General features: G+C 44.8%; 2 protein-coding genes across 3 annotated transcripts in view; one reads left to right on the forward strand and one right to left on the reverse strand.

Moving 5' to 3' along the window:
• LOC139450046 (P protein-like) overlaps positions 1–12851 on the forward strand; it is a 39976-nt gene that overhangs the window by 10005 nt on the left and 17120 nt on the right. Inside the window, exons 2-8 of one of the 2 annotated variants that reach the window (XM_071231680.1) lie at positions 2683–2743; positions 3503–3745; positions 4722–4860; positions 6358–6430; positions 7621–7757; positions 9613–9689; positions 10288–10441. In XM_071231680.1, the coding sequence (XP_071087781.1) occupies positions 3540–3745; positions 4722–4860; positions 6358–6430; positions 7621–7757; positions 9613–9689; positions 10288–10441 (786 nt within the window). In that variant the 5' untranslated portion in view covers positions 2683–2743; positions 3503–3539. Of the gene's footprint in view, positions 1–2682; positions 2744–3502; positions 3746–4721; positions 4861–5785; positions 5796–6357; positions 6431–7620; positions 7758–9612; positions 9690–10287; positions 10442–12851 lie in introns of those variants that run through there. The other variant, XM_071231681.1, reaches the window with a different exon arrangement.
• LOC139451111 (uncharacterized) lies at positions 819–2145 on the reverse strand. Its single transcript, XM_071232910.1, has 2 exons — positions 2045–2145; positions 819–1824 (listed from the first exon to the last, which is right to left on the reverse strand). The coding sequence occupies exons 1-2, from the start codon at positions 2143–2145 to the stop codon at positions 819–821; spliced, it is 1107 nt and encodes a 368-aa protein (XP_071089011.1).

Genomic DNA, 12851 nt, shown 5'->3' on the forward strand with positions numbered 1-12851 from the left:
CAATTGAGATCTTTAGACTTTATTAAGTGTCACTACAATGCTGATATATCTATAATCTATTGTGAAAGGGGTGATATTATATTATGGATTTTCAAATTCATTCAGAAAGAATTTTCAGGGTAATCAAGTTGTAAAAGGGGCCCTCTCTCACCTGCGGACCGTAAATCAGGTGAGATAAAGTCGGTAGTTCTGGTAAAGTTCAAAATCTTTTTTTTAATGCAAAAAGAAGTGGATGGGGCACTATGTGTGCAGGTGTACGCAGGTTTAGATAACGTCCACACTGCTATCATTAGGCATCTTCGTTGTTTGTAAAATTACCGTATCATAATGTGACGGATATCGATTAACACAAAGATGTCAGTACGAAAACCTTATATTGCCACCCTGGTACCATAATTATATATTCTGTAACTAAAACATCCTCATTAATTTCAATTACTTGTTTATTTTTTCAAAATTTCACATTTTTTCGTTGCTTCCAGCAGATTTTCGTAAGATCGATTATTTTCTTGTTATTTTAATTTTATTGTTAGAAAGTGGAAATTTCAATTATTTTCTCGTTACTTCGATTATATTTTCATCATGTCGATTTGTTTCTCGTTACTTATATTTTTTCTCATTACTTCAATTATTTTATCGTATTTTCAGTTTTAGCTGAAAAGCCCGACATTTCGAGAAAATAATCGAAACAGCGAAAAAAAACCTGTCTTCATCCACTCCGTGTATCTCTTCATCCGCTCCGTGTGTCTCTTCGTCAAATCCGTGTGTCTCTTCATCCTCTCCATGTGTCTGTTCGTCCACTCCGCGTGTCTCTTCATTCACTCCGTGTGTCTCTTCGTCCGCTCCGTGTGTCTCTTCGTCCACTCCGTGTGTCTCTTCGTCCGCTCCGTGTATCTCTTCGTCCGCTCCGTGTGTCTCTTCGTCCACTCCGTGTGTCTCTTCGTCCGCTCCGTGTATCTCTTCGTCCGCTCCGTGTGTCTCTTCGTCCGCTCCGTGTGTCTCTTCGTCCGCTCCGTGTGTCTCTTCGTCCGCTCTGTGTGTCTCTTCGTCCACTCCGTGTGTCTCTTCGTCAGCTCCGTGTATCTCTTCGTCCGCTCCGTGTGTCTCTTCGTCCACTCCGTGTGTCTCTTCATCCTTTCCATGTGTCTGTTCGTCCACTCCTTGTGTTTCTTCATCCTCTCCATGTGTGTCTCTTCGTCAAATCCGTGTGTCTCTTCATCCCCTCCGTGTGTCTGTTCATCAACTTCGTGTCTGTTCATCCACTCCGTGTGTCTCTTCATCCGCTCTATGTGTCTGTTCATCCCCTGAGTGTGTCTCTTCATCCGCTCCGTGTGTCTCTTCGTCCGCTCAATGTGTCTCTTCGCCCGCTCCGTGTATCTCTTCGTCCACTCCGTGTGTCTTTTCATCCACTCCGTGTGTCTCTTCATCCGCTCGGGGTATGTCTCTTCATCCGCTCTATGTGTCTCTTCATCCAATCCGTGTGTCTCTTCGTCCGCTCCGTGTGTCTCTTCGTCCGCTCCGTGTGTCTCTTCGTCCTCTCCGTGTGTCTCTTCATCCACTTCGTGTGTGTCTTCGTCCACTCCGTGTATCTCTTCGTCAAATCCGTGTGTCTCTTCGTCCGCTCCGTGTATCTCTTCGTCCGCTCCGTGTGTCTCTTCGTCCACTCCGTGTGTCTCTTCGTCCGCTCCGTGTGTCTCTTCGTCCACTCCGTGTGTCTCTTCGTCCGCTCCGTGTATCACTTCGTCCGCTCCGTGTATCTCTTCGTCCGCTCCGTGTGTCTCTTCGTCCACTCCGTGTGTCTCTTCATCCTCTCCATGTGTGTCTCTTCGTCAAATCCGTGTGTCTCCTCATCCCCTCCGTGTGTCTGTTCATCAACATCGTGTCTGTTCATCCACTCCGTGTGTCTCTTCGTCCACTCCGTGTGTCTCTTCATCCGCTCGGGGTATGTCTCTTCATCAGCTCTATGTGTCTCTTCATCCAATCCGTGTGTCTCTTCGTCCGCTCCGTGTGTCTCTTCGTCCGCTCCGTGTGTCTCTTCATCCACTCCGTGTGTCTCTTCGTCCGCTCCGTGTATCTCTTCGTCCGCTCCGTGTGTCTCTTCGTCCACTCAGTGTGTCTCTTCGTCCACTCCGTGTGTCTCTTCATCCGCTCGGGGTATGTCTCTTCATCCGCTCTATGTGTCTCTTCATCCAATCCGTGTGTCTCTTCGTCCGCTCCGTGTGTCTCTTCGTCCGCTCCGTGTGTCTCTTCATCCAATCCGTGTGTCTCTTCGTCCGCTCCGTGTATCTCTTCGTCCGCTCCGTGTGTCTCTTCGTCCACTCCGTGTGTCTCTTCATCCTCTCCATGTGTGTCTCTTCGTCAAATCCGTGTGTCTCTTCATCCCCTCCGTGTGTCTGGTCATCAACTTCGTGTCTCTTCATCCGCTCCGTGTGTCTCTTCATCTGCTCCGTGTGTCTCTTCGTCCACTCCGTGTCTCTTCATCCACTCCGTGTGTCTCTTCATCCGCTCTGTGTGTCTCTTCATCCACTCCGTGTATCTCTTCATCCGCTCCGTGTGTCTCTTCATCCGCTCCATGTGTGTTTCTTCATCCACTCCATGCTGCTAAAACTCTCTTTTCGCATCCTAAACTGATGTTGACAAAATGCCGGAAAGTTGACTAATTCGAACTTCTTTTCGTAACAGACAACGAGGAGTGATACGCTCAGCCGAAAGAAGATACACGGCAGCCAGTTTTCTGTCTCATGTAAGTTGGAAGACTGACCTCTGTCCCACCTCAAGGTCAGATCAAGGTGAGCGACTGACGTCTGCGTTAACCCGGAGGTTTGGTACACTGGTGGTTGCCTCGTCACGCTGAAGACCCGGGTTCTCCACATGGTGTCTCCCTCGAAGATATTGCTGGAATATTGCTTAGCGCAGCGTAAAACCACTATCTAAATCCACCAGTCTCTGTTGTGTAAATTGTACATCTGTAATGAAACCCCTTGAATCGTTTAGCTAATGGCCTGAAACAGTAAAATTTGGCCTCCTCCCAGTGTCTGTGCATTTGTTAGGCCGCTATGATTGCCTTGGTGTTATACTGCTAGATGCGGCGTAAAATCTAATGATAATGACAGGATACATACTTACATTCACTCACTCACTCGCACACTTACACACACACGCATGCAAACGTACACACACGAGTACGCACGCACACACACATGTAGGTACAAATGTACGCACACACAAACATGTACGCGCACACCAACGTACGCACAGACACACGTACGAAAACATGTATGCACACACACACGTACATGCACACGAGTACGTACACACACATGTACGCACAAATGGACACACGCACGTACGCACGCACACTCACACACTCACACACTCACTTCCCTCCTCCGTGACATTGCTGGAGTAGTGCTAACGCAGCTTGAAAATATTTGACTAATGTATTTCACAGTTGGCTCCCTGGGGAGTATACACACCAAACTGATATCTATTCTTGTTCCAGGATCCGATGAGCTCGCGCCAGCCCAAACGACCACGTCATGCCTCGCATCACGCGCTCTTCTAGCACCGGCGGGATCAGAATCAACCCTCACGTGACGTTCCGAAGCAGGTCGTCGCAAGACAATGTGTCGTCAGCAGTGTTGGTACAGAAGGGGAACCTGACGCCGCAGTCCTCGGCGGAGGCTTCGATGTCAGAGTCGTCGCCACTTCTGTCCGATACGGTGAAGATATCCCTGGGGAACGGGTACGTGTCAGATAACGCCGGGGAACCTGAACATTTTAGATATCGCTGGGGAATGGGTACGTGTCAGATATCGCTGGGGAATGGGTACGTGTCAGATATCGCTGGGGAATGGGTACGTGTCAGATATCGCTGGGGAATGGGTACGTGTCAGATATCACTGGGGAATGGGTACGTGTCAAATATCGCTGGGGAATGGGTACGTGTCAGATATCGCTGGGGAACCTGAACATTTTAGATATCGCTGGGGAACGGTTTCGTCTTATATATTGCTGGGAACGAGGTACATGTCAAATATCGCTGGGGAATGGGAACATTTCAGAAATCGCAGGGGAATGGTTACATAGACTGATACAAGTGTAGACGGGAACTGATTTACAAACAACCTAGATTTGCTGAATGGCTTGGGGAAGGGCGGCGTCCGCCGGACCAGTGTCCATCTGGGACAATCAAGACATTTTCATGGTTTCATTCTTTCATGTCACAGTCTTCTACATCACGAAATGTGAAAAGAAATAATCTTGGATGACATTTTAAATGACACTCATTCTGAAGCCTAATGTATAATGTGTTTGTTTGTTGGTTAACGCCGCACTCAGCAATATTCCAGCTATATGACGGCGGTCTGTTAATAATCGAGTCTGGACCAGACAATCCAGTGATTGACAACGTGAGCATCGATCCACACAATTGGGATAAGATGACATGCATCAGCCAAGTCAGCGAGCCTGACCACCCGATCCCGTTTATCGCCTCTTACGACAAGCATAGTCGCCATTTACGGCAAGCATGGGTTGCTGAATTCTACCCCGGATCTTCACGAAAAACCCCAATGTATGAAGTAGAAAGCGGCTGGAGTAGGGATGAAAAAGGGTGGATTACATATAGAAAAAGTGAATCTTGTGAATAGGCTGAACTGGTAGAAATCATATTGGCCAATACATCGGCTCTTTATTAATGACCTATGCAATCCTGACAGGTCTCTGAAGAAGTCGGAGAAATTGCTGGAGGAAGACCTTGACGACGACGTCTTCACTTCTTCAACGACGTGCACGAAGAAGGTCGTCTTCCATCACATCAAGGTTGCCGTCATCCTTCTCCTGACTCTGGTGTGCAGTGTGAGTATAGACCAGACACTTGGTGTTCATCCTTCTCCTGACTCTGGTGTGCAGTGTGAGTATAGACCAGACACCGGGTGTTCATCCTTCTCCTGACTCTGGTGTGCAGTGTGAGTATAGACCAGACACTTGGTGTTCATCCTTCTCCTGACTCTGGTGTGCAGTGTGAGTATAGACCAGACACCGGGTGTTCATCCTTCTCCTGACTCTGGTGTGCAGTGTGAGTATAGACCAGACACCGGGTGTTCGTCCTTCTCCCGACTCTGGTCTGCAGTGTGAGTAAAGACCAGACACCGGGTGTTCATCCTTCTCCTGACTCTGGTGTGCAGTGTGAGTATAGACCAGACACCGGGTGTTCATCCTTCTCCTGACTCTGGTGTGCAGTGTGAGTATAGACCAGACACCGGGTGTTCATCCTTCTCCTGACTCTGGTGTGCAGTGTGAGTATAGACCAGACACCAGGTGTTCATCCTTCTCCTAAATCTGGCGTGCAGTGTGAGTATAGACCAGACACCGGGTGTTCATCCTTCTCCTGACTCTGGTGTGCAGTGTGAGTATAGACCAGACACCGGGTGTTCGTCCTTCTCCCGACTCTGGTGTGCAGTGTGAGTAAAGACCAGACACTGGGTGTTCATCCATCTCCTGACTCTGGTGTGCAGTGTGAGTATAGACCAGACACCGGGTGTTCATCCTTCTCCTGACTCTGGTGTGCAGTGTGAGTATAGACCAGACACCGGGTGTTCATCCTTCTCCTGACTCTGGTGTGCAGTGTGAGTATAGACCAGACACCGGGTGTTCATCCTTCTCCTGACTCTGGTGTACAGTGTGAGTAAAGACCAGACGCCGGGTGCTCATCCTTCTCATTACGCTGGTGTGCAGTGTGAGTATAGACCAGACACCGGGTGTTCGTCCTTCTCCTGACTCTGGTGTGCAGTGTGAGTATAGACCAGACACTGGGTGTTCGTCCTTCTCCTGACTCTGGTCTGCAGTGTGAGTAAAGACCAGACACTGGGTGTTCAAATGTCTCCACCTCTACTCCAGATGATCCCAGCACCATGTCTGAGGTGAGTGGCTAAGATGGGTTTAACGCCGCTTTGGGCATTAGGTCAGTTGTATCAGGGCGTTGCAGATACCCATGGGAAGCCCCTATGGGCAGGGGGGTGACCTTGACAAACGTGGAACAAGATGAGGCCAAACCAAGCCCGATGATTCTGGCACGCCTAAGAGTGGAATTCTGCGCAATGAAGTACGGTAATAGCTAATAGCTAAATCGTTATTAGCAGCTGCAATGTGAGGCTGACACCTTGGCAAGGGAGGAAGGCCCAATGCATGGCGGTGAGAAACCAATGATTATAATCATGGTGAATCGGGATTCGAACTCACAACGATAGGATGCTGGCACGCCTCGGGGACGCAACTCTACACAGCACGGCGCTTTATACACCAACACCCCACTCCACGTTAGAACTACAATGAAATGTCCTTGGTCTGTTACAGTTCTACATCGTCCTGAACATCGAGGTGGAGGAGGAGTGGCGCCAGTTTAGTGTGGAGCCGCTACAGCACAAAGGTAAACCTAACATGGCATCTTGCTACACCTGCATCCTTACATGGCATCTTGCTATACCAGCATGTCCTACATGGCATCTTGCTATACCAGCATCCTTATATGGCATCTTGCTATACCAGCATGCCCTACATGGCATCTTGCTATACCAGCATGCCCTACATGGCATCATGCTATACCAGCATGCCCTACATGACATCTTGCTATACCAGCATCCTCACATGACATCTTGCTATACCTGCATCCTTAAATGACATCTTGCTATACCAGCATCCTTACATGACATCTTGCTATACCAGCATCCTTACATGACAGCTTGCTATACCAGCATCCTTAAATGACATCTTGCTCTACCAGCATCCTTACATGACATCTTGCTATACCAGCATCCTTACATGACATCTTGCTATACCAGTATGCCCTACATGACATCTTGCTATACCAGCATCCTTACATGACATCTTGCTATACCAGCATCCTTAAATGACATCTTGCTATACCAGCATCCTTACATGACATCTTGCTATACCAGCATCCTTACATGACATCTTGCTATACCTGCATCCTTAAATGACATCTTGCTATACCAGCCTCCCTACATGGCATCTTGCTATACCAGCATCCTTACATGGCATCTTGTCATACGAGCATCCTTACATGGCATCTTGCTATACCAGCATCCTTATATGGCATCTTGCTATACCAGCATGCCCTACATGGCATCTTGCTATACCAGCATGCCCTACATGGCATCTTGCCATACCAGCATCCTTAAATGACATCTTGCTATACCAGCATCCTTACATGACATCTTGCTATACCAGCATCCTTAAATGACATCTTGCTATACCAGCATGCCCGACATGACATCTTGCTATACCAGCATCCTTACATGACATCTTGCTATACCAGCATCCTTACATGACATCTTGCTATACCAGCATCCTTACATGACATCTTGCTATACCAGCATCCTTAAATGACATCTTGCTATACCAGCATCCTTAAATGACATCTTGCTATACCAGCATCCTTAAATGACATCTTGCTATACCAGCATTCCCTCACTCGTTCACTCACGCCGTCACTCTTTCTCTCACTTTCATTCCCTCACGCCGTCACTCTTTCTCTCACTTTCATTCCCTCACGCCGTCACTCTTTCTCTCAGTCATCCTCCTGTCACTCTCCTTCAGGTCTGGAGTTGGAGCATGCGAGTGCCACGTACCCCGTCGTGAGGATGTCGCTACAAGGACCCTTCGTGGAGGAGGAGGACGTTGAGATGGGGATGGAGGGGACGGAGCCGATGCAAATCCGACTAGCCAATCAAACAGTCAGTCCTAACAGCTTCAACACTGTGTTTAATGTCGCATACAACACAACTTTGGATAGGGATTATATATACTCTTCAAAAAAAGAAACTTGACATAGATGTAAAACCACTTTTTGCCAAATATCTAAAATAATTACATTAAATGAGAACCAAATAAGTCAAACAAAAAGATGTGTCTATAATTCGCGAAAACACATGCAAAGCACATAAACGTAGCGTTTGGGGATCAATTTTACAGCTTCATCCAAACGCAACCGCCTGTAAAAAGCGTGCAGCACAGGATCCTGCATTTAGGCATGCAGGCCCCCCTGCTGAATGGGTATAAAAATCCACATCAACGGCTGTTTATACAGTCCTTATAAAGGCATTAGAGGCGGTGACAGAATGCCAAGACTGAATGCAGCTAAACGGAACAACGCGATTGGGAGATTACAAGCTGGAGCAACTCAGCAAGATGTGGCCAGGCACTTTGGCGTATCCAGACAGACAATCTCCGCACTGTGGACCCGATACAACAAGACCAACAGAGTTGACGACAGACCAAGGTCAGGAAGACCAAGGGTGACAACCCAAGCACAAGATCGATACATCCGGCTGCGACACCTCCGATACCGCACTACCACAGCCACGTCTACAACCACACAGATCCCTGGGGTACGCAGAATATCAGATCAAACGGTACGCAACAGACTGAGGGAGGCTGGACTTTTTGCACGAAGACCTGTTCGACGTCATGTATTGACCCCAAGTCATCTGGCAGACCGTCTGCTTTGGTGCCAACAGAGGGTTAGATGGGCACGTGCAAGGTGGAGAAATGTACTGTTTACTGACAAGTCCCGTTTCCTACTCACACGTGCTGATGGGCGCGCACGTGTCTACAGACGTCGGGGTGAACTTAACGCCCCCAACTGTGTGCAGCAGGTTGTCCCATTTGGCGGCGGGAGTGTCATGGTATGGGCCGGAATTCATCACGGTGGTAGGACGCCTCTCGTGCATGTGGCAGGTGCATTGCCAGGTGTGCGTTACAGAGACTTGATCCTACAGCCTTACGTTCTTCCTCACGTCAACGTTCATGGCGGACAGTTCCAGCAGGACAACGCCCGACCACATATTGCACGTGTTTGTCAGGACTTCTTACAGCACAACAACATCCAGACATTACCTTGGCCAGCCCGGTCACTAGATTTGTCCTCGACTGAGCATCTGTGGGACGAGTTGGATCGACGCGTTCGCAGAAGGAATCCACCGCCCCAAACACTTCCCGCGCTTCTTGATGCACTTCAGCATGAATGGCAGCACATCCAACAGCGTGTTATTGACAACTTGATTGCATCTATGGGTCGTCGGTGTCAAGCGGTGATTGATGCACGTGGTGGGCACAACCGATACTGACATTTTATGTACCCCTGTGACATTAACTGTATCGTGTACATGTGTCTGTCTAGGTGACACGATTAATGTTTTGAACATTGTGTACATTGATCTTCAAACAGTGTTTCAATTATGGTTTCTGTGTCCCATTTTGAAACAATCGCATTATATTACATTATAATGAAAGTTAGTGTCAAGTTTCTTTTTTTGAAGAGTATATTTCAATACACGTTTGACATATTTTAGAATATTTTTTGTGTATGGGAAAGATAAATATATACCCTTAGAGAGCAAAGTAGTATATTTTTATCCATACTTTTGTCAATACAGTAACATTTAATCACCAAAACGTCCTCCATACGACGGCAGCACTTTAACTCTGATAAAGAAAATGTAGTAGTCGTGATTGAAGTATCAGCTGTCGTTGTTGGGGTAGTGGCTGTGCTGATGATGCGGGATACTGATGAGTTTATTTCCTCCCCAGTGGACGTTGCACGTGAACACCACCAAGCTCCTAGGGGAAGTACCTGTAATGCTGGAGCACACTTTCACGTGCACAAGGTAAACCACGCACACACATTTACTATTTTAAAAAACACCTAATAATGACATGGACGAGTTGTCAATGTGCACGTAACAGCCAATGCAACGTCGCAATCACTCTAACGTTATCTATGGAATATTGTAAGGGACAAAGGTCGCGATCGCGGGAATGGGAGATCGCAAGAATGTCCCTTACAGTATTTCATAGTTATCCCATTCTTACAGCTTTATATAAGCGACCAAAGCAACGCCAGCACCCTTCCTCTCCCAGGAGTCGCTGTGGTGTAACAATATCTCTGTAGCCAGTAAATAACAGACCCGTGAAGATCCGGGGTGGAAAAGGTCTTCAGCAACCCATGCTTGCCGTAAAAGGCGACTATGCATGTCGTAAGAGGCGACTAACGGGTTCGGGTGGTCAGACTCGCTGATCCCAATTGCTTGGATCGATGCTCATGATGTCAATCACAGGATTGTCTGGTCCAGACTCGATTAACTACAGACCGCCGTCATATAGCTGGAATATTGCTGAGTGCGGCGTTAAACAACAAACAAACAAAGTAAATGAACGGTCAGGCACCAGCTCGGAGTCACGTGTTGTCGACGTCCTGTCTTCCAGTTTCGAGAGTCCTTGCTTCGTGGACGTCAACAGCAGCTCGGAATCCACCATCTCCTTCTTCTACTCCTACCACCCCCTCGCCACCAACCACAAGAATAGCGTCGTCTACGCCCTGATCGTCCTCCTCCTCGTCTACGTCCTTATCATTTTAGAGGTGAGCGTGCTGGCACGGACAGGATTAGGGACGCTAGGGTTATTCCCAGTGGATGGCCGGCCATGTGATCTATGGCATGAGTTTTAGCATGTCAGGTTGGTGGATGTGGAAAGCCGGAAGTGATGCAGGGCTTGACCACGTTTGTGAATCCTGCAAACATGATCCTGACAAAACTAGTACTATATTCCTCTTTGTTTATGGCACGTCAAAGGGGCACAACTCTGCCCAGCGAATTGCGGGCCTTACACAACTGAGCCACACTTGCTCCCATGTAAATACTATGTTCGTTACTACTGAGTAGAACTATATGAATACTATGTTAGTTACTACTGAGTAGAACTATATGAATACTATGTTAGTTACTACTGAGTAGAACTATATGATACGATGTTAGTTACTACTGAGTAGAACTATATGAATACTATGTTAGTTACTACTGAGTAGAACTATATGAATACTATGTTAGTTACTACTGAGTAGAACTATATGAATACTATGTTAGTTACTACTGAGTAGAACTATATGATACTATGTTAGTTACTACTGAGTAGAACTATATGAATACTATGTTAGTTACTACTGAGTAGAACTATATGAATACTATGTTAGTTACTACTGAGTAGAACTATATGAATACTATGTTAGTTACTACTGAGTAGAACTATATGAATACTATGTTAGTTACTACTGAGTAGAACTATATGAATACTATGTTAGTTACTACTGAGTAGAACTATATGAATACTATGTTAGTTACTACTGAGTAGAACTATATGAATACTATGTTAGTTACTACTGAGTAGAACTATATGATACTATGGTAGTTACTACTGAGTAGAACTATATGAATACTATGTTAGTTACTACTGAGTAGAACTATATGAATACTATGATAGTTACTACTGAGTAGAACTATATGATACTATGGTAGTTACTACTGAGTAGAACTATATGATACTATGTTAGTTACTACTGAGTAGAACTATATGAATACTATGTTAGTTACTACTGAGTAGAACTATATGAATACTATGTTAGTTACTACTGAGTAGAACTATATGAATACTATGATAGTTACTACTGAGTAGAACTATATGATACTATGGTAGTTACTACTGAGTAGAACTATATGATACTATGTTAGTTACTACTGAGTAGAACTATATGAATACTATGGTAGTTACTACTGAGTAGAACTATATGAATACTATGTTAGTTACTACTGAGTAGAACTATATGATACTATGTTAGTTACTACTGAGTAGAACTATATGAATACTATGTTAGTTACTACTGAGTAGAACTATATGAATACTATGGTAGTTACTACTGAGTAGAACTATATGAATACTATGTTAGTTACTACTGAGTAGAACTATATGAATACTATGTTAGTTACTACTGAGTAGAACTATATGAATACCATGGTAGTTACTACTGAGTAGAACTATATGATACTATGTTAGTTACTACTGAGTAGAACTATATGAATACTATGTTAGTTACTACTGAGTAGAACTATATGATACTATGGTAGTTACTACTGAGTAGAACTATATGATACTATGTTAGTTACTACTGAGTAGAACTATATGATACTATGGTAGTTACTACTGAGTAGAACTATATGAATACTATGTTAGTTACTACTGAGTAGAACTATATGAATACTATGGTAGTTACTACTGAGTAGAACTATATGAATACTATGTTAGTTACTACTGAGTAGAACTATATGAATACCATGGTAGTTACTACTGAGTAGAACTATATGAATACTATGTTAGTTACTACTGAGTAGAACTATATGATACTATGTTAGTTACTACTGAGTAGAACTATATGAATACTATGGTAGTTACTACTGAGTAGAACTATATGAATACTATGTTAGTTACTACTGAGTAGAACTATATGATACTATGTTAGTTACTACTGAGTAGAACTATATGAATACTATGTTAGTTACTACTGAGTAGAACTATATGAATACTATGGTAGTTACTACTGAGTAGAACTATATGAATACTATGTTAGTTACTACTGAGTAGAACTATATGAATACTATGTTAGTTACTACTGAGTAGAACTATATGAATACCATGGTAGTTACTACTGAGTAGAACTATATGATACTATGTTAGTTACTACTGAGTAGAACTATATGAATACTATGTTAGTTACTACTGAGTAGAACTATATGATACTATGGTAGTTACTACTGAGTAGAACTATATGATACTATGTTAGTTACTACTGAGTAGAACTATATGATACTATGGTAGTTACTACTGAGTAGAACTATATGAATACTATGTTAGTTACTACTGAGTAGAACTATATGAATACTATGGTAGTTACTACTGAGTAGAACTATATGAATACTATGTTAGTTACTACTGAGTAGAAC

This window comes from Haliotis cracherodii, unplaced genomic scaffold (genome assembly GCF_022045235.1).
Source record: "Haliotis cracherodii isolate W230 unplaced genomic scaffold, xgHalCrac1.p SCAF_8, whole genome shotgun sequence".
Classification (NCBI taxonomy): Eukaryota; Metazoa; Mollusca; class Gastropoda; order Lepetellida; family Haliotidae; genus Haliotis; species Haliotis cracherodii.